General features: G+C 42.5%; 1 protein-coding gene across 2 annotated transcripts in view; it reads right to left on the reverse strand.

Moving 5' to 3' along the window:
* eml4 (EMAP like 4) overlaps positions 1 to 24,041 on the reverse strand; it is a 69,726-nt gene that overhangs the window by 22,536 nt on the left and 23,149 nt on the right. For both annotated transcript variants that reach the window (XR_014602112.1, XM_084076551.1), the window contains exons 4-14: positions 22,107 to 22,382; positions 17,127 to 17,264; positions 14,605 to 14,630; positions 13,884 to 13,925; positions 11,715 to 11,838; positions 10,209 to 10,358; positions 9,275 to 9,344; positions 7,462 to 7,572; positions 5,224 to 5,319; positions 4,984 to 5,118; positions 4,660 to 4,795 (exon numbers count right to left, since the gene is read on the reverse strand). Coding sequence is in view for 1 of the 2 variants with exons in the window: in XM_084076551.1 (XP_083932677.1) it covers positions 4,660 to 4,795; positions 4,984 to 5,118; positions 5,224 to 5,319; positions 7,462 to 7,572; positions 9,275 to 9,344; positions 10,209 to 10,358; positions 11,715 to 11,838; positions 13,884 to 13,925; positions 14,605 to 14,630; positions 17,127 to 17,264; positions 22,107 to 22,382 (1,304 nt within the window). In the remaining variant the exon portion in view is untranslated. The remainder of the gene's footprint in view (positions 1 to 4,659; positions 4,796 to 4,983; positions 5,119 to 5,223; positions 5,320 to 7,461; positions 7,573 to 9,274; positions 9,345 to 10,208; positions 10,359 to 11,714; positions 11,839 to 13,883; positions 13,926 to 14,604; positions 14,631 to 17,126; positions 17,265 to 22,106; positions 22,383 to 24,041) is intronic.

Consider the following 24,041-nt stretch of genomic DNA (forward strand, 5'->3'; position numbering starts at 1 on the left):
TTCCAAGCATTTTCGAGATTTTTATGAGCTTGTATCTGCTATTTTTGAATAGCCAACATATTAATGGATAAAAATGTCAGAGAGAGAGAGAGAGAGAGAGAGAGAGAGAGAGAGAGAGAGAGAGAGAGAGAGAGAGAGATGGGGGGGATAGCTGACATTCTCCACTGTGGTTTCTGGTTAGCGATACAAGCTAGCTCTTGTCCTCTGAGGTATGTGTGCTAGTGCCTATGCGTGTGAGTGTGTGTGTGTGTGTGTGTGTGTGTGTGTGTGTGTGTGTGTGTGTGTGTGTGTGTGTGTGTGTGTGTGTGTGTGTGTGTGTGTGTGTGTGTGTGTGTGTGTGTGTGTGTGTGTGTGTGTGTGTGTGTGCGCGCGAGTGTGTGTGTGTGTGAGAGAGTGTGTGAGTGTGTGTGCGTGAGTGAGAGTTCTCCACATTCCTCTCCACACCCCCTCCTCTCCTCTCCTCCAGTGACATACTGACAGATTTAAGTCTGACTGTCTGTTACACCAGGTATATAAATATGTTCTGTAACATCTCTCTCTCTCTCACATTTTTTAACCGTAAAGCAGAAACTGTGCTGATCTACAAGCTCACGATAAATTATAGAAGTATAAATCAGACATAACTCTGTCTATAATCCCCAAACCTAACTTCTAAATGCCTAACCCTAACCTAGTCGTATCTCTAAACATTTTTTTTATACCATAAAACAACCATTTCTCTTTTGCCGTCCAAAGCAGGAAAAATTGTACGCACACACACACACACACACAGCCAAATTACTATGCAAGGCATTTTAGTATGGTCCAAAAGCTTAGCGGCTTCACAATAGTATGTGAAACGCATTCTAAATTTGGGAAGTGTTACGAGTACACTGACCACTACGCTGGTATGAACCTTCCCACAATGCACTGCGGTAGTAGTGTGGGTGACTGACAACAACATAGCAACCAGAGGAAGAGGACAGAGCAGAGCACCTTGCAAAGGGCCTGGTCTTCAAGATACCCAAAGGGACCAGTACCCATGTACCTGTCTGTCTGCCAACTACTTCAGGGGTGATGCAACTTTGCTGATGTAGAGGGCCACTATATTTCCACACTCACTCCAGAGGGCCACTATATTTCCACACTCACTCCAGAGGGCCACTATATTTCCACACTCACTCCAGAGGGCCACTATATTTCCACACTCACTCCAGAGGGCCACTATATTTCCACACTCACTCCAGAGGGCCACTATATTTCCATGAATGAATGAATGAATGAATGGTTTATTTCGGTCTTTTTCTTTCACAACAGATCAAAACAATTGTGTGGACTTTACAAAAAAAACATAAACAAAACAAAACAAAAAATTAAAGTCAGCTCACACACAAAATCCAAAATCAATGACCGAAAAAGGAATAGGCTGAAGCAAAATGCTTATTCATTGCCTATCCTTTACTCACTCCAGAGGGCCACATTTCATATACTGTCGGACAGACTCTCGTATTTTAACCTTTTTTTTTGCCATTCTATGTCACACAAAAGTAGCAAAAGTAGCAGATCTACAAGCTCAAAACGCGTCGCGGTGCGACGCGTTTTGAGCTTGTAGATCTGCTATTTTTGCTACTTTTTAATTAGAATCCTGATTTTTTTTTTTTAACTCTCTCATTTTTTTCAACTCTCTCAAATAAAAAGATATGTTCATACTGTGCCAGCAATTTTTTTTTATGTAAAACAATAGTTCTCAGGAGCCGAGATACAGCCTTTTTCAGTAATAAGTTAAACAAGAAGTGAATGGAGCAGCAAATCTTCGGATCACGATATCTTGGGTTCTGAACTTTTTCTTGGCACTGAGGGCATTCGGAAAAAACTCGGGATAACTCGTTTTTGGCACTCAGAGAGTTAACTGGAATCCTGAAAAGTAACATTTTTATTTAATTTCAAATGCATTTAGTTATAGTTTTGTAAATGTTATGAACTTAAATACAAACACATAGACCCCTTAACAGACGACGTCATACTGGCTGCGTGCAGCCAGTATGCGCGCAACGAAACCCATTATATCAGGTCTCGTTAGGACGCGTCTCACTAGCCAACACACAGAAGAGGGGGTTGGGGTGTGCTGAAACCAGTGCACCCCGAAACAGGTTGGGAATTGATTGCGTGAAACAATCACCTGTGCGTCCAGGCTCAATGTTAGTAAACAAATAATTGGTCTATTGGACATAAAAAGACAATAGAATGTTAATACTATCCATTAAAGCTACTAATATAGACTGAAGTAATTAAAGCGGGTCATGTTTGCATGTTTGGAATCATAACAGCTGAAATCAATGATATATCACTATTCCGACATTAACCTGCGGGCCGCATTAAGTGAAGGCAGGGGCCGCATGTGGCCCCCGGGCCGCCAGTTGCCTATGTATGAACTACTTCAAAGGAGTGAGTAACACCAGAGGGAGCTCCACTGATCCCATGCCCCCCAGATTTGGCACAAACACAGGGATGAGCGGCCCCCGAACTTCTAGTAATGCACATGGACCAAACTGGAACATGTTATGTGTAGTGTACAGTACTTCTGCTGGCCACCAGATGGGGCACTTTGCTAACATTCCGTGTGGTTTTGATGCCAGCCGATTGGTGGAGGCCTTCGTGTTCCCTGTGGATGGAGGCGTGGTCATCCTGGAAGAGACCACTCCCCCCCATCAGGATAGAAGTGTTTTTTTTTACTTAGTCTGCTATTTTATCCCTCTACACCTATAGCCTCTTTGCCAAAAATAGCAGATCTACAAGCTCTCAACGCCTCGCAGCGCGTTGAGAGCTAATGTTCCCCTCAGAAAAAGAATTCTAGGGTTCAAGTGGTTAAGGTAAAAAAAACTAAATCCTATCACACAAAGATTTGGCGGACCCCCTATACTAGCTGCGACATGTTTTGAGCTTGCAGATCTGCTATTTTTGCTACTTTTGTGTGACATAGAATGGCGAAGTACGGCATTCATTTACGAACAATGTTAAAATACGGAGATAAGAGGTTATGTTTTACCTCCACTTATGCCACGCCCACTGAAAACAACGTTGTAATGCTTATGAACAGACAAGGGCTCAATGGAAAAGCAGCATAATAAATGGTAAATGGTGCATTTATGTAGCCCTTTTATCCAAAGCGCTTTACATAGATTGTGCATTACATTCACACATTCATACACCGATGGCGGAAGAAACCATGCAAGGCACCAACCTGCTCATCGGGAGCAATTAGGGGTTCAGTGTCTTGCTCAAGGACACTTCCACACTAACTCTGGGGGAGCCTGGGATCGAACTGGGAACCTCATGGTTCCCGTTTGGCTGCTCTACCGGCCACTCTACCCCTGAGCCACTGCCGCATTATATAATGTTCATGAACAGACAAGGGGTCTACAGAAAGAAACGTCATAATGCTTATGAACAGACATATAGAATAGACTATAGAAACACGTCATAATGCTTATGAACAGACATATAGAATAGACTATAGAAACACATCATAATGCTTATGAACAGACTATAGAAACCAGTTGAGCAGCTTTTTGTGACAGTAGCTGTCCCGACATGAACCTTCTTTTCATAGACACGTATAGATCTATTTCTCTTGTCATCTTGATCCACAGCCCAGGTCACCTGGGACCTGCCTCTAACCTCGTTCCCAGAGAAAAGCGCAGAAAAGGAACTACAGCTAAACAGTGTCTACAGGACGGGACGTCGTCCATTGTGTGCACTTTGCTTGGTTTCATCGGCTGTCTTTTTTTTGGACCAATCACAACGAGGCTCCCTCTTTCTTTGGTGTTTCGCCCAGGTGGGCGTGGCTAATATACGCCCTAAACCTAACCCTAACCTCACCGAAAATATGCCTTAATTAATAACCCATGTGGTTCCCAAACGTGTTTGGTCGTGACCCAAAAGAGAAATTGTCTTGTCTTCCCGGGACGCAAACTAGTGAAAAATAGCCATTCTACAAGCTCACAATGTGTCGCTTGTATATCTGCTATTTTCACTACTTAACACATCGGTGCCAAACACAGTCTGAACTGTGTTTTCACAGAGTAACGCTTCGGTGACGAACAGGTGTCTGAACCGTGTTTTCAGTCTCTTTTGTTTTTTTCGTTTTTTTCTACACAGGAGGGGCTGGAGCAGCTCTGGAATCACCCAGGGTGATTCTGAGAAGGAAGGGCCTTATAGATCACTATGCCAAAAAACATGGCTCCCATCCGCTTCCTTTCTATCTCCTTCTCTAAAATCCCTATAACTCCAAAACTTTTTACGTTGGGGAAAACGACTCATTTTGTATGCGCGATCGCTGGGCCATTGTCACCCGCGGTAAAGATGTTATCGTTCCAGGCGTTAGCCAGGACCATCGTGCAAAATGCACGCATGCTTTGTTTCACATGGAATGCACGTCGTGGAGTCTACAGCTTAAACAGCGCTGCGCAGCTCAGCGGTGAGATTTCTGGCACCGAACGTAATCTGTTATTATAAAATTCTGGCACTGAATGTGTTAAAAAAAAGAATATTTTTTTATGAATAATTGTGGAAAAAAAAGAAAAAAGACATTGAAAATCTTTTGAAATATATATATATTTTCAGTGTGCGTGTGTGTGTGTGTGTGTGTGTGTGTGTGTGCGTGTGTGTGTGCGTGTGTACCTTTGGGTCCTTTCCCTGAAGGAGGTTCTGTAGTACTCCTGGTCCAGACCAACATGATTCCTCCAGAGTCTCCGGTCAGGATGTCTCCGTTGGGAAGGTACACCAGGCACTGGATGAACTTTGGCTTCTCATATTTCTGAAGAAAGAAATATTGAAGTTTATAAATGTGTTCTCTCTCCTGATTGGATAAAATCTGTTTCACACATTCTGTTAACTAAAGAGCTGGAGAGGCGGGGAGACGCTGTTATAGCAACCATTACTGTCCACCTGTAAATGAACATGTTGTGTGTTAAATGGATAAAAGAAGAAGGTGATGTTTTTTACCCCAAAGATGCCCTGCTTCCTGGCCAGAGAGGCTCCGCTCCACAGCCAGAAGAAGATGTGAGACTTGCCAGAGGTGACGATGGTGCTGTGGTCGGTGGGATGGAACTCTACGGCCAACACCACCTCGTTGGTGGTCTGCATGGAAGGGACACACCTCGTTAACCTCCTTATCGTTAGCTAACGGCTACAGTGTTTAAAGTTGGGGGAAACAGTGGCGTAGAGGTCAAGAGGTCACCTCACCTTGATCTCAGAGATCTTGTTTTTTTTCTGCCAGTCCCAAACGGTCATCATGTGGTCGTTACAGTCGTCGATCACAGCCAGGTGCGTTCCAGAGTCCTGTATATGCAGGGTTACAACACAGCACTCATTCTATGTCCAGAGTCCTGTATGCAGGGTTACAACACAGCACTCATTCTATGTCCAGAGTCCTGTATGCAGGGTTACAACGCATCACTCATTGTCCAGTAGAGATGCGCGGATTGAGGTTTTAGCCGCGGATAACCGCAGTTTGGTCGGATTTGGGACAATCAAATATAATATTCATTTAATAATAATTCATATTGGATAAACCGTGGGTGAAATAATGCGGGAATTAAATGAATGACATCTATAGGCCTATTATTGCTTTTAAAAAGCACAAAATCTCGGCGTGCGAGGTTTAGGGAAATTCTAATCCCCTCCCCTTGTAATCGCTGACACTGCAGCCAATTTCAGACTGAAGCTCCACGCAGCTTCAGGCTGATAATCAGGGATGATATATGCGGGTGACGAAAAAGCCCATCCGCGCAACCCTAGCATCCCTTTTCTGAGGAGAACTTAGCAGAACTTAGCGGAACTTAGCAGAAAAATAGCAGATCTACAAGATCTACAAGCTCACAACGCCTCGCGCTGCGATGCGTTGTGAGCTTGTAGATCTGCTATTTTTTGGCAAAGAGGTGCATAAGTGCAGAGGGAAAAAAGAGAAGTCCAAGTAAACACATTTTTTTTTATCTGAAACACAATTTTATGCAATATAGAGGGGGTCCCTGCTTCATCTCTCTGTCAGCTAGGGGGTCCTTGGCCTGAAAACGTTGAAGACCCTTGGCATAAGTAATAACAATAGAATAAAGAAAAACGTAAAAAGATTTAAAGAAAGAGTGCAAAAAGAGCAAAAAGAATGAAAAGAGCATCATCACAACAAATGAAATGTACATGTGCATAAAAATAAAGAAAAAACACTTGGTGTGTTGTATTCTGCCCTGCCAAGGCAGAGTGCAGTAACTACGAAAACAAAAATCACTGAAAAATGGGTTTAAAAGTGATTCAACTGGTCAGCCAAATGAGATATTGGCATATAAGTGATATTACACTAATTGTACATATGTTCTTGAGGTAATTGTTTATCCCCCAACATCACAAAGGCTAATTTGACCTTTGGGCAACCCAAATAAGTCGGTGTGTCCAAAAACGTAGTTACTGCTCTTTGGCTTGGCAGGGCAGTATACACCACCAGCATTTTTTTTTGCTTCAGTGGCTGTCACCTAACTTTGTGTAAACAACTTCTCAGGGTAGAAGACAGGGTTAAAGCAATTAAAAATGGGATTGGTATTTAAGATAGTCAAAGACACAGAGCCCTCAACACCCTCATACCTGTCTAACTACTTCTCCAGAGTGAGCCACAACCCACAGCCACAACACCAGAGATGATCTGGTTCCACCCACCACTAGAACAAACATGGGAACATTCTCATTCTACTACTCCGTCTCCGCTACCAAGATGTGGAATGCCCTGACACCATCCCTTACTAAATGTGGATCACTGGATTCTTTCAAAACTGGCCTGAAAAAAAAAACATCTAACAGGAGGTGACCACAAGGGGAGCTAAACCAAATGTTCCCATGAAAAAGGTGGTGTCATTCACCTGGCCAACATTGGGCACAACCGCCGTGGTAAGGCAGTGTTGATTTTGACAACAAATTTTGATTTAGTTTTAGTCATGTTTTAGTTTTTTGTCTAGGTTTAGACGACTAAATATCATAAGATTTTATTCGGCTAAAATTACAGTTGATTTAGTCGACTAAAATATATTTTGGCGTTGCGTTGATGGCGCTGATTTTACACCTGGTTGCATGCTGAAAATAGCTGATCTACAAGCTCACAACGCGTCGCAGCGGACGTGTTGTGAGCTTGTAGATCTGCTATTTTCAGAGCGCAACACCCGAGCCAAACCAAACTTAAAATTACTTGTCTTTTAGTTCTACTGGATCTCTTCTCCACTAGTCCCTCACTAACATTTTAGTCTAGTTTTTATTTGTTGACGAAATTAGTCATATAGTTATAGTCATCGTAGCTTATTTTTTATCTAGTTTTCGTCAGTGAAAAAAGGTAGTCGACGAACATTTTTTGTCATAGTTTTAGTCGACTAAATCAACAGTCGTGGTATGGTTACGGTACGGTACGTTGTAGTCCAGAATGTATTTTGCAGTGTAAATACTCACAGCTTTAGAGAAAGCCAGGGAGCCCACTCCCCTCTCGAACGTTCCCAGTCCGATCACCTGCAGAGTGGACAGACTGACCGAGTCCCAGACTCGGACGTGAGGCTGCAGAGGCTGCAAAAAAACAGCAACGCAAATGTATTCAGTGGATATGGTCGGTATATACTGTGATTGTATCACTGCAAATGGTTGTGTTGTGCTAACACAAGGACCTTAAACGTCTATAGCAGGGGTCTTCAACAGGGGGTCCGGGACCCCTAGGGGGTCCTCAGAGTTACTACAGGGGGTCCGCCAAATCTTTGTGCGGTATGAAGAACTTTAGCCAAAAATAGTAGATCTACAAATCTCACAACGCCTCGCGCTGTGAGGCGTTGTGAGCTTGTAGATCAGCTATTTTTGCCTAAGAGGTATAGGTGTAGAGGGAAAAAAGAGCAGACCTAGTAAACGACAAAAAAAGTAATCTGAAACACAATTTCATACAATATAGAGGGGGTCCCTGCTTCATCTCTCTCTCAACTAGGGGGTCCTTGGCCTGAAAACGTTGAAGACCCCTGGTCTATAGCCACAGTATAATGGTCATATAGTGTATCACAGTCATAAGTGTAATATTGCTTTCATAACATGGTTGCAAGTGATTACCAACAAGATTTGCCCCTAATTCTTTTTTTTTAAAAGATATATTTGGGGGCTTTTATGACTTTATTTTTTTGAGTGGTGCCAACCACTTCTACATTTGACTTTGTCCATCCTTCCGTATGTCCGTCCGTCCGTATGTCCGTCCGTATGATTGGTCAAGGTTCACGTGACACGTGACAATATGTTGTCACGTGTCACGTGACAACATATTGTTGCTGATTGCAACACAAGGATGCAACCAGTTACACTTTCAAAGGCACCACTCTCTTCACACTGGGTGTGATTTTTTACCCTAGGCTGACAGGAAATGGGGCGAGAGATGGGGGGGGGGGTGTGACACACACACAGCAAAGGTCGTTGGGATCAGGAGTCGAACCCGCGACATGCTGTTAAACTGGATTACCAGCTTATGTGGGCGGGCGCCCTTTGCCCCTCAATTTTAACCAAAGATATTACTGTATGTTGCTAACAAAAGCTAGCATAGCAGTGGGTTGTTGTGATTATGTAATGGAGAACTCCAATGCGTTCCAAAGGGGAGTTCCAATTACACTATGTTATGATACTGTACATCAATGCAACCTAATGCGGAGATCTCCGATTGCCCGGCTAGACAAGACTAGAGCCTGACCGATATATCAAAACAGTTATACAAGCTCAAATGTCACAATGTGAGCCATTATGAGCCTGTAGGTCTGCTACCTTCGAAATGTTATTGAATAGGGGTTTAAGTGCTTAAATAAAATAATGTTCAGTTTATGTGTATTTTATATTCACCCAAAACTCAGACCGGGCTCATTGCAAGACTAAGGTAGAGGCTGTTACACTGAACTGTGTGTCTATGTAGAGGATGTTACACTGAATTGTGTGTCTATGTAGAGGTTGTTACACTGAACTCTGTGTCTATGTAGACGTTGTTACACTGAGCTGTGTGACTACGTAGATGTTGTTACATAGAATTGTGTGTCTATGTAGAGGTTGTTACACTGAACACTGTGTCTATGTAGACGTTGTTACACTGAGCTGTGTGACTATGTAAAGGGTGTTACACTGAACTCTGTGTCTATGTAGATGTTGTTACATAGAATTGTGTGTCTATGTAGATGTTGTTACATAGAATTGTGTGTCTATGTAGATGTTGGTGTCACATTAGTATTATCAGTTGTAAATGACATGGATGTACCCGTCCATCTTTGTCGACTCCAGCGATCTGTCCAGTGGCGATGCGGATCTTATCCGGATGGATGGCGAGGCTGTGCGGGGGTGAAATAAACATCAGCACCATGTATTTATATTACAAGATAATATACAAGTATAATAAATAGAGTAACCATCAGTACAACAGATTTTATTGCATCTATCAAATTGCAGATTGAGAATTAAACCAAGACAATTAGGGTTCTATGGGTCAATTTATAATTTAACCCATTAAGACCTGGACTTTTTCATTTGAGCTAAAAAGCATTATTTTACACTTTGGCTATTTAAAAATAGCAGATCTACAAGCTACATATCATTTTGGGGGTCCTTGACATGAAAAAGTTTGAGCATCACTGACAGCCACACAGACATTTTTTCAAAAAAACTGTTAGGATTTAGAACAGTGGTTCTCAAACTTTTTCGTACCAAGGACCCCCAAGTAGACACTTATTAGCCCTGGGACCCCCATTTGAAAAGATAAGCCAGGGACCCCCATAATAGAAGATTTTTACGCCTCTCTAGCGGTGATTTCAACCATTTTAATTTCATGGACCCCCAGTTTGACATGCATTAGGGCTACGGACCCCCATTTAATGGCATGTATGTCTCTGGGACCCCAAGTCATATTGTAAAATCAATGTTAATGTAACTCTGAGAGTGTACAAATGGAACCAAATGAACCCGTTAGGGTCCATTTGGTTCCATTTGTACACTCTCAGAGTTACAGACCCATAAGGGTCCATTTGGTTCCTGTCCATCATTTAGCTGGGGACCCCCTCAAGTACCCCTGGGGGTCCTCGGACCCCACTTTGAGAACCAATGATTTAGAAGACTTTTTGTAGAATCAGTCTCAGTTCTTAATGGGTTAAGCAATAGAACATAGTTCAGACAGACAGACAGACAGTAACAGGTCTCACCATTTGACACAGTCGGTGTGTCCCAGGTAATGTCTCTGCGTTCTCTCTTCATAGTTGAACAGGACGACCACGGACGCTATGAAGTAAACGATCTCCCCCGTGGGAAGCAGAAAGACGTTGGCTCGACAGTCCCTTCCACGGTAGCCATACCTGCACCCAGGATAAGGATGGACAACATGACAGACAGACAGGCAGACAGGCAGACAGGCAGACAGGCAGACAGGCAGACAGGACAGAAATGTTGGCGTCTCCCACGGGACCCCAACAAAAATCAGACGGAATCGTTTAAGCCCTGTTTAAAAAGTACTATTAGATTATTATTACGTTGAACATTTCTGTTTTATTGTTGTTTGTCCCTTGAAAAATCCACAGAAATGTTTTTATAATGTATAAAAGACCACCGTAAAGGAGACGGGGGGGCGGGGACGGGGTGGATGGGCCTGGGCTACATTGTTACAATGATACTTGTAGATCGGGTATTTTTGAGCAGTGCAACCGCTCCTATAAGAGGGTTTAGGACCCATCCGTGGTGAACGTTTTTCTTTCCGTCGTGAAAATGTGTCTTTCGCTGTGACGCCATGCTGTGGAAAACACGCCCATAGGCTAAGCTTTGCAGGACGTGCTGTGATTGGCTAGCGAGACACATGATGAAATGAACTTCAAACTTCGCAGACGCGCTGTGATTGGCTAGCGAGACGCATGATGAAATTAATAATAATGTAAAAAATGTAAGCACGTCAATTCGCAGGACGTGCTGTGATTGGCTACCGAGATGCATGATGAAATTAATAACTCAAAATATCACCGCTCACTTCACACTGGGTGTGATTTTTTTTCTAGTTTTTAGTCTAGTTTTAGTTTTAGTCTAGTTTGTATTTTTAATACAATTGTCAATGTCTTTAGACGCAGTTTTAATCATCATAGCTTAGTTTGTATTTAGTTTTTGTTTAGTTTTCATCTGTGAAAAAAAGGTAGTTGACGAAAAAAAAAAATCGTCATACTTTTGGTGGACAAAATGAACAGTGGGCCTACTCTGTGTGGAGTTTGCATGTTCTCCCCGTGTCTCCTAGGGTAGTTGATACCCTCACAAAAACATGCAGTAATCCTGGTCACTATACTGCCTCCCCCTGGCCAGCCAGGGCGCCTGATGGAGGGGGAAAGGAACTGGTTGGAATAACGTGTTCCTTCCACGCGCTACGTCCTACCAGGGAAACTCTCCCCTGTCAGGTGACAAGAAGGTCAGTTGGCTCTCATGCATTGAAGGAGGCATGAGCTCGGCCCTGACCTCCCTAGGCTGGTGGGGGGAGTGTAGCGCCCAGGATCACTTAGCAAATTGGCACCGGGTGAAAAAAAAGGGTTACAAAATCGAGGGATAAAAAAAAAAAAAGAACAGTGAGCGTGACAGGCCTGTCTATGTGTGTATATGTGTGTGTGTGTGTGTGTAAATACTGTGTGTGTAAATACTGTGTGTGTGTCTGTGTGTGTTCACTGTGATGTGAAGGATACACCCATTCCAGTTTGAGTCTCTCTGGAGGCAGGTCTGTCCTGATGTCTTCATAGTTCTCTACGTCTGACGGGATGAACATTGTGATGGGACGACCTCTCATGAACATCTTTATGTGGTTCCCCTCTGAAAGACACACACACACACACACACACACACACACACACACACACACACACACACACACACACACACACACACACACACACACACACACACACACACACACACACACACATGATTAGCAACGGTCAGGCACCCTACCAGAAGAGCTAAGGGATAGAAACCTCAGTGCCTTTGTTTTAAATCCCTTCTGAACATCAAGTGTATTTGCTGAGGATTGTCCTGTTTTAAATCTGTTTTCTGTTGACTTTTTAGTGTTTAGATTTTTCTTTGTTTTTGCTGTTTTTAACATGTTCTGTGAAGCACTTTGTAACGTTGTTTTTCGAAAAAGTGCTATACATGTTATTTCAGTATCATTATATCAAACATTGAACGCTGTTCATATTAATTAAGCACGTTTTAACAGCGTTGTGTAATTCTCTTTGTAAATCACAGGAAGAAAAAACATTCAATTATCTAGGACAGGGGTCTTCAACAGGGGGTCTGGGACCCCTAGGGGGTCCTCAGAGTTTACCATAACCACTTGAACCCTAGCATCTCTTTTCTGAGATGCTAGGGTTAATAATAACCCTAGGGTTAATAATAACAATGCCTCGTGCTGCGAGGCATTGTTATTACACAAATATTACACAAATAGAGCTGATCTACAATAGAGCTTGTAGATCAGCTATTTTTGGCAAAGAGATATAGGTGTAGAGGGAAAAAAAGAGCAGACCAAGTAAACAAAAAAAGTTGAAACACAATTTTATACAATATAGAGGGGGGTCCCTGCTTCATCTCTGTCTCAGCTAGGGGGTCCTTGACCTGGAAACGTTGAAGACCCCTGATCTAGGATTTGAACTCTTATTGTCTCTCATTATGTCATCATGATTTGTGTGTGTGGGGATCTCATTTTAAACAAGCTTAGTGCTTTTTATGAGTTATCCAGTTTAGTAGACCTTGTATTGTGAATTGTATTTCCATGTACTGTTTCTCATGTTTTACTAAATAAAGTACATCAATCCGTCAATCACGTTGCTCAGGTGTGTTCATGTTTTTATTCCAACTGAATTAACCCATTAAGACCTGAGGCCGGTTCTAGAAATGGTTTCTAAATCCTAACAGTTTTTTGAAAGAAATATATATTTTTTTAAATTCAAAATTGTTCTAAAATAGCAGATCTACAAGCTCGTAGCGCGGCACTTATGAGCTTGTATATCTGCTATTTTTGAATAGGCAAAGAAATCTAAAGTGATGGAAGTAAGGGATCATGAACAGTTCAATCAGAGGATTCAATCAGATCTGGTCATTATTGACAAATAAACTAAGGTTGACCGGAATCCCTCAGGGCTCTTTACTAAGAGCCTTTTCTGTTTTCGCTCTACATTAAATACCTTCGCTGAAAATAGCAGATCTACAGCAAGCTCACAACGCGTTGCTTTAATTGCAACACGTAGATCTGCTATTTTCCGCTTAAGTTTTCCCCCAGAATACAGATGGATGCTGGGGTTTAAGTGAGTTAATTATCACTGACGTTCATTCTCCTGTCCTGGTCGTGATCCCTTGTGTTTACATGGCTACTAGGAAATCAATCATTTGGCCCAGAATCTGACAACGAAAAGGTTTTATTGATTTAAAAAGCAGCTTTTAAGTTTTACAGGCAGTCTGTGAGACGATGTTCTCTCCTGACAGACAGACAGACAGACAGACAGACAGACAGACAAGTGCCGTGCAGGTGAGCAGCGGAAGCCGTGAGTCAAAACCCCAAACCAGCAGAACCAAAATATATGAGAGAAAGAAAGAAAGAAAGAAAGAAAGAAAGAAAGAAAGAGAAAGAGAAAGAGAAAGAGAAAGAGAAAGAGAGAAAGAGAGAAATAAAGAAAGAAAGAAAGAAAGAAAGATTCAATGGGGGAGGGGTAGGTCAGGTCAGGTGAAAAGGATATGGCGTGAGAACAGGTCAAGCGCGTCATTCCGTTAGCGTGCTAGCTCAGCTGTTAGCCTGTTAGCGTGCTAGCTGTTAGCCTGTTAGCGTGCTAGCTGCTAGCCTCTTAGCCTAATGGTGAACTTACCGGCCTGGGCCAGGCTGTTTTTCTCTCGGGTCGACATTTTGGCTGGTTGACAGACAGAGAGAATGTCACTAAAACACGCACGCGCGCAAACACACACACACACACACACACACACGTACGATACGAACAGTAAAACACACACACACACACACACACACACACACACACACACACACACACACACACACGTACACGTACAATACGAACAGTACTCACACACTCACACACACACCCTGACAGATGGTATCTGACACACAGGAAACTTCTCATGTAAAACTCAAACTTGGCAACATGATGAATCAGTGAGCAAATGTCATATGGTTCTCAACAAGGGTCCTTGAGGGGGGGGGGGTTCCAGGGGGTCCCCAGCTAAATGACTGATAATTTAGGAACCAAATGTACCCTTATGGGTCTGTAACTCTGAGAGTGTACAAATTGGACCCTTATGGGTCTGTAACTCTGAGTGTACAAATGGAACCAAATGGACCCTTGAGGGTCAATTGAAATGAAAAAGGTAGAGAACCACTGGTGGACATTTATCGACAACTGTGATTGTTACAATGACTTAATACAACAGGGGGTTGTGTATTTACTGTTACAGATGGTGAGTGTGTGTGTGTGTGTGTGTGTGTGTGTGTGTGTGTGTGTGTGTGTGTGTGTGTGTGTGTGTGTGTGTGTGTGTGTGTTACTATGAGGATGATGAAGATGATGTCATATTTACCTTGACTGACCACTGGATCTTTATGTCTACAAAACAAAGAAAACACGTTAGTGACACCGTGTAATGTAGTGTGTGTGTGTGTGTGTGTGTGTGTGTGTGTGTGTGTGTGTGTGTGTGTGTGTGTGTGTGTGTGTGTGTGTGTGTGTGTGTGTGTGTGTGTGTGTGTGCATACAAAGGGATGTACATAGAACGTCATGACAGAATAGTGAACTAATAGCAGTTAGCAATGGACATATTAAAATGTCATGCATCCTCAGTGAGAATGTACAAACATTCCCGTGTAATTAAATGTATTTTCCATCTCTGTGTTAACCCAGACATCCTTACATCTCTGTGATAACCCAGACATCTTTACATATTTTACAGCTAATACACCACATGTTGTTGTGGTTGATGAAGTGTCATTATGGTCATTAGGTCATTATGATTATGCATGCACTTCATGGTATCACAACACCTCCAAGGCCTTAAAAACAAGGCTCCAAACATCCCAAAACAAACTTGTAAGGCTACTACTTGGCCTCAATCACAAAACCCATCTAACCCATGCTCATTTTGCTAGGATTGGATGGCTTAGGGTTGAGGACAGAGTACAGCAACTTGCTATGGGCCTGGTCTTCAAGATACACCACAACATTGGGATCCCCCTGTATTTGTCAAAATACTTCCAAAATGTTAATGAAGTCCATGATCATAACACCAGAGGCAGCTCCACTAATCATGTTCAACCCAGATTTGGCTCAACAAAAGGGAATTAACTCGTTCTCATGCTATTCATCAAAAATGTGGAATGCCCTACCAAAAGGAGTAAAGGAGTGTAAAACCCTACTCACTTTCAAAACTGCCCTAAAGATACACCTTCAGGAGGCTGCAATTGATAAATGGCCCCTGTCCAAGTCCTAACCTACCCCACCCCCCTCTCTCTTTCTTCTTTTGTACATATTTTTCACTCTTCATACCAGTAACCTGTAAACTGATTGTATGACATTCTATGGTAGTGTGTATATCTGTCTGTCTCTTATATGTCATCATGATTTGTGTGCATGGGGATCTCATCTTAAACAAGCTCAGTGCTTAATGAGTCTTCCAGTTTAGTAGACCTTGTATTGTGAATTTGTACTTCCATGTACTGTTATGTTCTCATGTCTTACTAAATAAAGTACATCAATCAATCACATCAGTCTGTATTATAGATATCCTGCACCTTTGACCCTAGCCTAGAGGAAGCCTTTATGACCAAGTGTCATTAAATACCAACCACTCCTACATGCCATCTCAGAGCTATAGGCTCTATCTATGGGCTATAGGTGCAGACTGTTTGTTTTTATAGTTGGCAGCCTAGGATATTATACCCACACACTGGTTGTTAGAGGGTTTCAACAACTTGGGATGTACTGTGCTGTCTTCTGATATAATTGGCAGCCGCCGCATATGGCGGACACGCTGTTACTCGCCCATAGAGTACTGAGTAAATACCGTTACTTATACCTATAGAACAGTGTTTCCCAACCCTTTTGGGTTGGCATAGCCAAAATATCCAAGGGCACACCTAGATATACTGTGTGTGTGAACATTGAACATTACAAAATGTCTTTGGCCTACAAATATATAAACTTGGGTCAGTGCAATGAATGGAGTGAGTCTGATTTCACCTTCCCAGAGTAAAACGTATTTGGTACTAAACCCAATATACTTCTAAAAACACAATATCCAAACATTTATGACAGCACTTACCAAATAACTTTAAAAAGAAATGTAATAAAGAAACCTGAACCTAACATCAACAGTTACTTTTCTTTGAAATTACAAATTAAACTGTTTTGAAATTTCAAGCACATAAAGCACTTAATATATAGAAAACAAATCTAACAGTGTATTTACCACAGATGTTAATCTTAACTTCAATATCAATATAAAATTCAACTGTGAGTGAACTGATCCTGATAGCATGACACACACATGCTATCATAATACAATAAGCGTGACATGCTTGTTGTATTATGAAGACATAGGCCATCATTCTGTGAATGTAACCTTAACTGTACCTACCTTAACCCATTAAGACCTGGAACTGTGTCATTTTTAGATTTGAGCTAAAAAGCTTTATTTTACACTTTTGGCTATTCAAAAATAGCAGATATACAAGCTCATAGCGCGGCACCGAGTGCCGCGCTACGAGCTTGTAGATCTGCTATTTTTTGAAAAATCGTGAAAATGTGTGCAAATTGCACACGTTGCTTCTGGGGGGTCCCTGGAACAAAATATTTTGATGGGGGTCCGCAGCCAAATACATATCATTTTAAGGGTCCTTGACATGAAAAAGATTGAGCACCACTGATATAGAAACATAGGTTTTTCAGAAAACTGTTGAGATTTAGGAGACATGTAGAATCGGATTCAGGTCTCAACGGGTGTGTCCTTGTGTGCTCTCCTTTATGTGGACATGAATAAAGTGTCAAAATGTGTGTGTGTGTGTGTGTGTGTGTGTGTGTGTGTGTGTGTGTGTGTGTGTGTGAACCTACTTGTCAGCGTTCTTGACCACCTTGGCCAGCAGTCTGGAGGTAGAGGCAGCCTTGACCAGCCGGTTCCTGCTGTCCTCTCCACTGTCCCACGTACTGCTCTGGGACCGCTCCATGCCCCCCCGCTTAGCGCTGTGACCCCTGCACGCGCACACACACACACACACACACACACACACACACACACACACACACACACACACACACACACACACACACACACAGTTAGGCCCGTGATACAGTCTTGTGAGGAAGATGACACTGGACGAAGGTTGGAGTTTCATAATAGCAGTGTGTCTTCCTCTGTGTCAGAGAACTCTGTTCTCATTAAGCCACTTATAGAACCCTAATTATGGTTGGCTGGAGTCCCGCAGGGCTCTGTGCTAGTGTTTTCTGTTATTGTGGCAGTGTTGATTTCGTCGACTAAAACTGTGACGAAAAATGTTCGTCGACTGCCTTTTTTTCACTGACGAAAACTAGATAAAGACGGGGGGAAAAACAAAGCTATTATGATTAAAACTATGACTAAATATGTTGATAATTTCGTCAACAAATAAAAACTAGACTAAAATGTTAGTGAGTGACTTGTGGAGAAGAGATCCAGTAGAAATCTAAGAAAAGTCATGTTATGCTTGGTTGCGCTCTGAAAATAGCCGATCTACAAGCTCACAACGCATCGCGCTGCGACGCGTTGTGAGCTTGTAGATCGGCTATTTTCAGAGCGCAACCAAATGTAAAATCAGCCATTACGACGCCATCAAGGCACCGCCAGAACACATTTTAAATGTTATTATATCTAGTCAACTAAAACTAGACAAAAACTAAAAAATTTCAAATGACTAAAATATGACTAAAACTGAATCAAAATGTGCTTTGATTCAGTCAAAATCAACACTGTATTGTGGGGAACGCTTTAGCTGAACATAGCCCATGTGAGCTTGTCGATCTGCTATTCTCTGCAAAAGCTTTCCCCACAATAATGATGCTGCAGTTTAAGTGCTTAATCTAATTACGCATAATGCATAATAATATCTAAATATAGATATTTAGGCTTAAAGGACAACACACTGTGTACCTTCATCTATAAACTGTGAGCCTGTCAGTCAGTGTTCATTTTGATTTAGTTTAGTCATAGTCTTTTGAACAAAATGTAATTTATTTTTGTCAAAATTTTTAGTCATCTGAAATGTTTAATTTCAGCTTTAGTTGACTAAATAGTACTGTTGATTTTGTCGACGAAAATGTATTTTGACGGTGCCTTGATGGCTAATTTTACACTTGGTTCCATGCTGAAAATAGCAGATCTACACCAGAGCGCAACCAAACATAAAATGACTTGTCTTTTAGTTCTACTGGATCTCTTCTCCACTAGTCCCTCACTAACATTTTAGTCTAGTTTTTATTTGTTGACGAAATTGTCAATATATTTAGTCTTAGTTTTAGTCATTCTAGCTTAGGTTTTATTTAGTTTTCGTCAGTGAAAAATGTTCGTCGACGACAATTTTTCGTCATAGTTTAGTCAACGAAATCAACACTGCTGTCAGTTAATGAAACCTCCAACTCACATCAAGTCACTTTTCCTCTACAGACATTCTGAGACAGACAGACAGACAGACAGACAGACAGGACACACACAGCAGACAGAGCAGCAGTTAGACTGAAAAAAAGAATAGCAGTTATTAGACATACTGTAGGATTAAGCAACAGTCAAAAAGTGAAACACTTTGTAGTTATGCAGAGATGAGAGGACAGGCACGCACACACACACACACACGCGCACACGCACGCACACGCACGCACACACACACACACACACACACACACACACACACACACACACACACACACACACGGTTTCACTCAAAGTAATCGGCCCACACAATGCAGTTGTTAGACAGGTTGTAAATAGAACAGTTAGACAGGTTGTAATTAGACAGGTTGTAAATAGAACAGTTAGACAGGTTGTAATTAGACAGGTTGTAAATAGAACAGTTAGACAGGTTGTAAATAGAACAGTTAGACAGGTTGTAAATAGAACAGTTAGACAGGTTGTAAATAGAACAGTTAGACAGGTTGTAAATAGAACAGTTAGACAGGTTGTAAATAGAACAGTGAGACAGGTTGTAAATAGAACAGTTAGACAGGTTGTAAATAGAACAGTTAGACAGGTTGTAGATAGAACAGTTAGACAGGTTGTAAATAGAACAGTTAGACAGGTTGTAAATAGAACAGTTAGACAGGTTGTAAATAGAACAGTTAGACAGGTTGTAAATAGAACAGTTAGACAGGTTGTAAATAGAACAGTTAGACAGGTTGTAAATAGAACAGTGAGACAGGTTGTAAATAGAACAGTTAGACAGGTTGTAAATAGAACAGTTAGACAGGTTGTAAATAGAACAGTTAGACAGGTTGTAAATAGAACAGTTAGACAGGTAGGAGGAACTGTCTTTTCCTCAGAGAGAGAGACAGGTGAAGATCAGAGAAACAGGTAAAGAGCAGACAGACAGATACAGATCAGAGAGATGGGTACAGATCAGAGACGAGTACAGATCAGAGAGACAGGTAACAATCAGACAGACAGGTAAAGATCATAGAGAATGGTAAATATCAGACACACAGGTAAACATCAGACAGACAGACAGACAGGCAGCCATCAGACAGACAGGTAAAGATGTGAGAACAGAGGTCATGTATATCTCCATCCAGCAGGGGGCAGGGCAGGCAAAAAGGAACAGACATGCATTGTTGCTTCTATCTACATCTTCTGACACTGATCAAAGATCAATTCTTTAGGAAGATAGCTTATCATCCCAGTGGCTCTCTAACTGGTCACAAACGGTCGCGCACGCACGCACACACACACACACACACACACACACACACACACGCACGCACGCACACACACACACACACACACACACACACACACACACACCTAACTCTATTTCTGGTCTCCTAAAGAGGCGGCCACTTACGGAGGACCATCTTTTCACTTTTTCATTTCGCCCATGCTATTTAAGACCTAGAGTATAATATAATATTATGTATGCGTCAAATTAACCTCTTCTGCCTAATTATCCAAGCTTTAGAAATAAAACTAAAGCCCAATAACTTGAATGAAAGTTTTGGCAACTCTGCATCAAAATAAATTTCAGTTACATATAGTACACACTATACATTCATACATGTACATATGTATGCATATCAAGTATGAAGGCATACAGAATATTATACTCCACGTTTTGTATAACTTGTATGTTCTATAACTTGTACAGTAGGTCTTAAATAGCCTGGGCCAAACACCGTGAAAAGAGGATCTTCCGATACGGGAAGTTAAGGCGATGTGGGCAGTCTCGTTTTTTTTTTCTTCTATTGTTTGTCTTGGACTGCACCCCCAGTAGCTACGATAAGGACAACGAGGAAGTGATGATGATGTCACTTCCTGTCTGGCCAGCCGTTCTCTCGTCATGCTCAAAGCAGAGGTCATGACACTTCCTCTGCGGGGGGTCAAGGGTCGTGGATCAAGGGTCAAAGGTGAAGAAGAAGGGTTTGGGAAGATGTAGCTCTCAATTTAAATGAACATGACTATAGAGAGCCTTTGATGTTGACCTCAAGTCAACTCCGTACCAGGTGTCATTTAACTCTGAGAGTGTACAAATGGAACCAAATGGACCCGTCCTTACGGGTCCATTTGGTTCCATCTGTACACTCTCAAAGGTAGACGTGGCTTCAGGTTTATAAGGACCAAAGTGATAAACGAACACAAAGGATTTCTCTCTCTCTTTCTTAACTTCTAATATATATAAACAGACAGACAGAAGGCAGAAATACAGACAGACAGACAGGCAGAGAGACAGACAGACAGACAGACAGACTAGGCATTATAGATCATCCCCCGCCTCAGGAAAGCAATGCGAAACACGAAGCCCCTCCCCCTACAGGAAGTGAGAACATCCAGTACAGGAAATGACAGAGTGTTGGGGTGTGAGTCAGGGTGCGCTTCTCGGTTCCCTGCATTTCAAGCAAGCTGCAGCGGAGGAGGTGTGACTCTTCACTGAACTCAACAATTTGAATCAGTTAACCCAGGGGTCTTTTTTGTTCACGAGGTCTGCTCTTTTTTTCCCTCTACACCTATACCTCTGTGCCAAAAATAGCCGATCTACAAGCCCACAACGCCTCGCTGCGAGGCGTTGTGGGCTTGTAGATCTGCTATTTTTGGTAAAAGTTCTCCTCAGAAAAGCGACGCTCAGGTTCAAGTGGTTTAGGGAAAAAAAATCATATCACTCAAAGATTTGGCGGACCCCCTGTAGTAACTCTGAGGACCCCCTAGGGGTCCCGGACCCCCTGTTGAAGACCCCTGAGTTAACCAATTCAACCCGGGAACACATCTCTCTATCATTTTAAGATTGCTTTAGCTATATTCAAAAATAGCACATCTCCAAATTAGATCTGCAAGTCTTTTGAAAAATTGTGAAGACTTGCGCAAATCTTTGATATACATTTTTAACTCAAATCTTTGCTTCTTAGGGTCCCTGGAAGAAAATATTTTGAGATGGGGGTCAATATAAAATAAAAACAAAAAGCCTGCTATTTTGAACAAATTGACATAAAAACTGCATTCACTGAATGCATTCACTGAAATGCTATGGTCGCTAATTGCGACTCGTTCACTACCATTTCTTATTCGTAATGTTTCTCTGGCAGTTTCCAAGTAAACACAATGCTGTAGCAGGCAAAAGGGGGGGGGGGGGGAACTTGGATTCAGAAACCGGCGAAAGGGGGTACAGAAGCCCAAGACGTTGAAGAACCCCTGTTAAAGGGTTAGAACGTAGTCAAAGGGTTAGCACGCAGTTAGCTAAAAGGTTAGCACGCAGTTAGCTAAAAGGTTAGCACGCAGTTAGCTAAAAGGTTAGCTAAAAGGCTAGCAACAGCAGCCGTCGGCTTAAAAAAGGGTTTTCGATTGACAAGGTGTGGCGGTGAAACCTTTTGGAGGGGGAGGGGGCGGGGCCCTTGCCGCCGCCGTCCGCTGTGTGGGTCGCCGTGACTCTGTGGGGCGTGGCCTGTGGGGTGGGGGGGTGCGGGGAGGGGGGGTGCGAGGAGGTGGAGGGAGAGGGGGACGCGTGGGAGGTGCCGGGGGAGGAGGCAGCGGCGCTGATGCCGTCCTGGTGCTCCTGGATGTCCTCCATCTGGGAGGAGGAGCGGACGCTTCCTCCTCCGCTGCTGTCCTTCCTCCTCTCTCCTCCTCCTCCTCCTACTCCGCTGTGGGAGGACACGTCAGAGCAGTGAGACACGGGACGGACGGACAGACAGACAGACAGACAGACAGACAGACAGACAGACAGACAGACAGACAGACAGACAGACAAGAACGTGGAATTTGGGACGGATAAACAGCAAAAGTTAAAGGAGCCCAGGAGGTCCTGGGCTTTTCCCCTCTCTCCCCTCTGGGTTCGAAAAAAGGAACATTAAATCACTTAATGATGAAGGATCCGTCAGATATATACAGGGGGTGGGGACTCGACTGGAGCTAACGACAGGCAGAGAGACAGGCAGAGAGACAGACAGACAGACAGACAGACAGACAGACAGACAGACTAAAAAAGAAATTTAGTATAATATTAACACATTAAACGCCAAGAACGTAGTCCTACGGTCCATTAAATCCAACTGTTAAGCGCCGAGACCGCAGTGCTACGGTCCGGGTGCTTTTTCCTTTTTTTCGTTTTTTTTTTTTTTTTTTTTCAATTTTCTACACGGACCATTTTCAGTGTAACACCACCGGAACGGAGCTATTTGCGCTCCGGTTTTGCCGTTTCCGTCGGCCTCCATTCTAAAGCGCACACAAAAACGCCATTTTCTCCCTTGTATTTTTTTTCTCCTTGGTCATCACTGTTTAACATAAACCGTTCTAACTACAACATGGCGGCTCCGTTTGACACGTGGTCTGCACTAGTAGACGCAGGGACATGTGGACGATGTTTACAAACAGTGCATCGCGCATTCACAAGGATTTTAACGGGGTCTATGGCGACGTGAAAAAAACTAAAAACAACAATAAAACCTTGGCACTGGTGAGTACATTTTGAGATTTACCCTTGGCGGTGGATGTGTTAATGAATTCAAGTCTCCATGAGGTGACTAATCGATATTAAATAAATATTTGTTTTGGGTAAACTATCCCTTTTAACCGACATTGGACAGACGGGAAACTATAGCTGAACGACTGCAGAGTGTCTGCCATTATAATTATTTGACCTGAGCTACACCTTCTGACAGTTCTGCTTGAATGCTGTCAGACACGTTAGCCTAGCCTACCAGACCGGTACTGTTAATCCCGCTAGTGTTACAGTAGCACCGGCGTAAAAACAAATACATATTTAAGGCTTACAGTGAAAGCGTGCTCAAGCATGGATGAACGCTCCAGGCTGGTTACAATTACAATTTAGGCGTTTAGTAGACGCTCTTTATCCAGAGCGACTTACAGTAAAGCAAGTTAATCACATACATCAAATGCATAGAGACAGTGTAGCGCCTCAGTAATCTATGGATCAGGTAAACCAAGAACCATCAGTGTGAACATTATAATAATATTTAAACAAAAAATAACTATAGAAACTATAGGATACCAGGTCAACAAAATGAACCTGGCATTTGCCAATCAAAATGCCAGCGTACAAGGATTTGTCAGTAACGTCACTGTCAAGCGACTGTTCCAGACTTTCAGACTCAATGGAGGCCGCATCAAAGACCGTCAGCTCACTCCACTTTGGTTGAATTGATATTATAATAACACACTAATTGAGCCCCTAATCAAAAAGTATATGGAGATTTTTTTATGGATTTTTTATGCCGCAACGTTCCCCCAAAGTTGCTGATTATTCGAGGTTCAAATATTTATGTTGACATCCTAATAACTTC

The sequence above is a fragment of the Gymnoscopelus microlampas genome, assembly GCF_963454915.1.
Source record: "Gymnoscopelus microlampas genome assembly, chromosome: 13".
Classification (NCBI taxonomy): domain Eukaryota; kingdom Metazoa; phylum Chordata; class Actinopteri; order Myctophiformes; family Myctophidae; genus Gymnoscopelus; species Gymnoscopelus microlampas.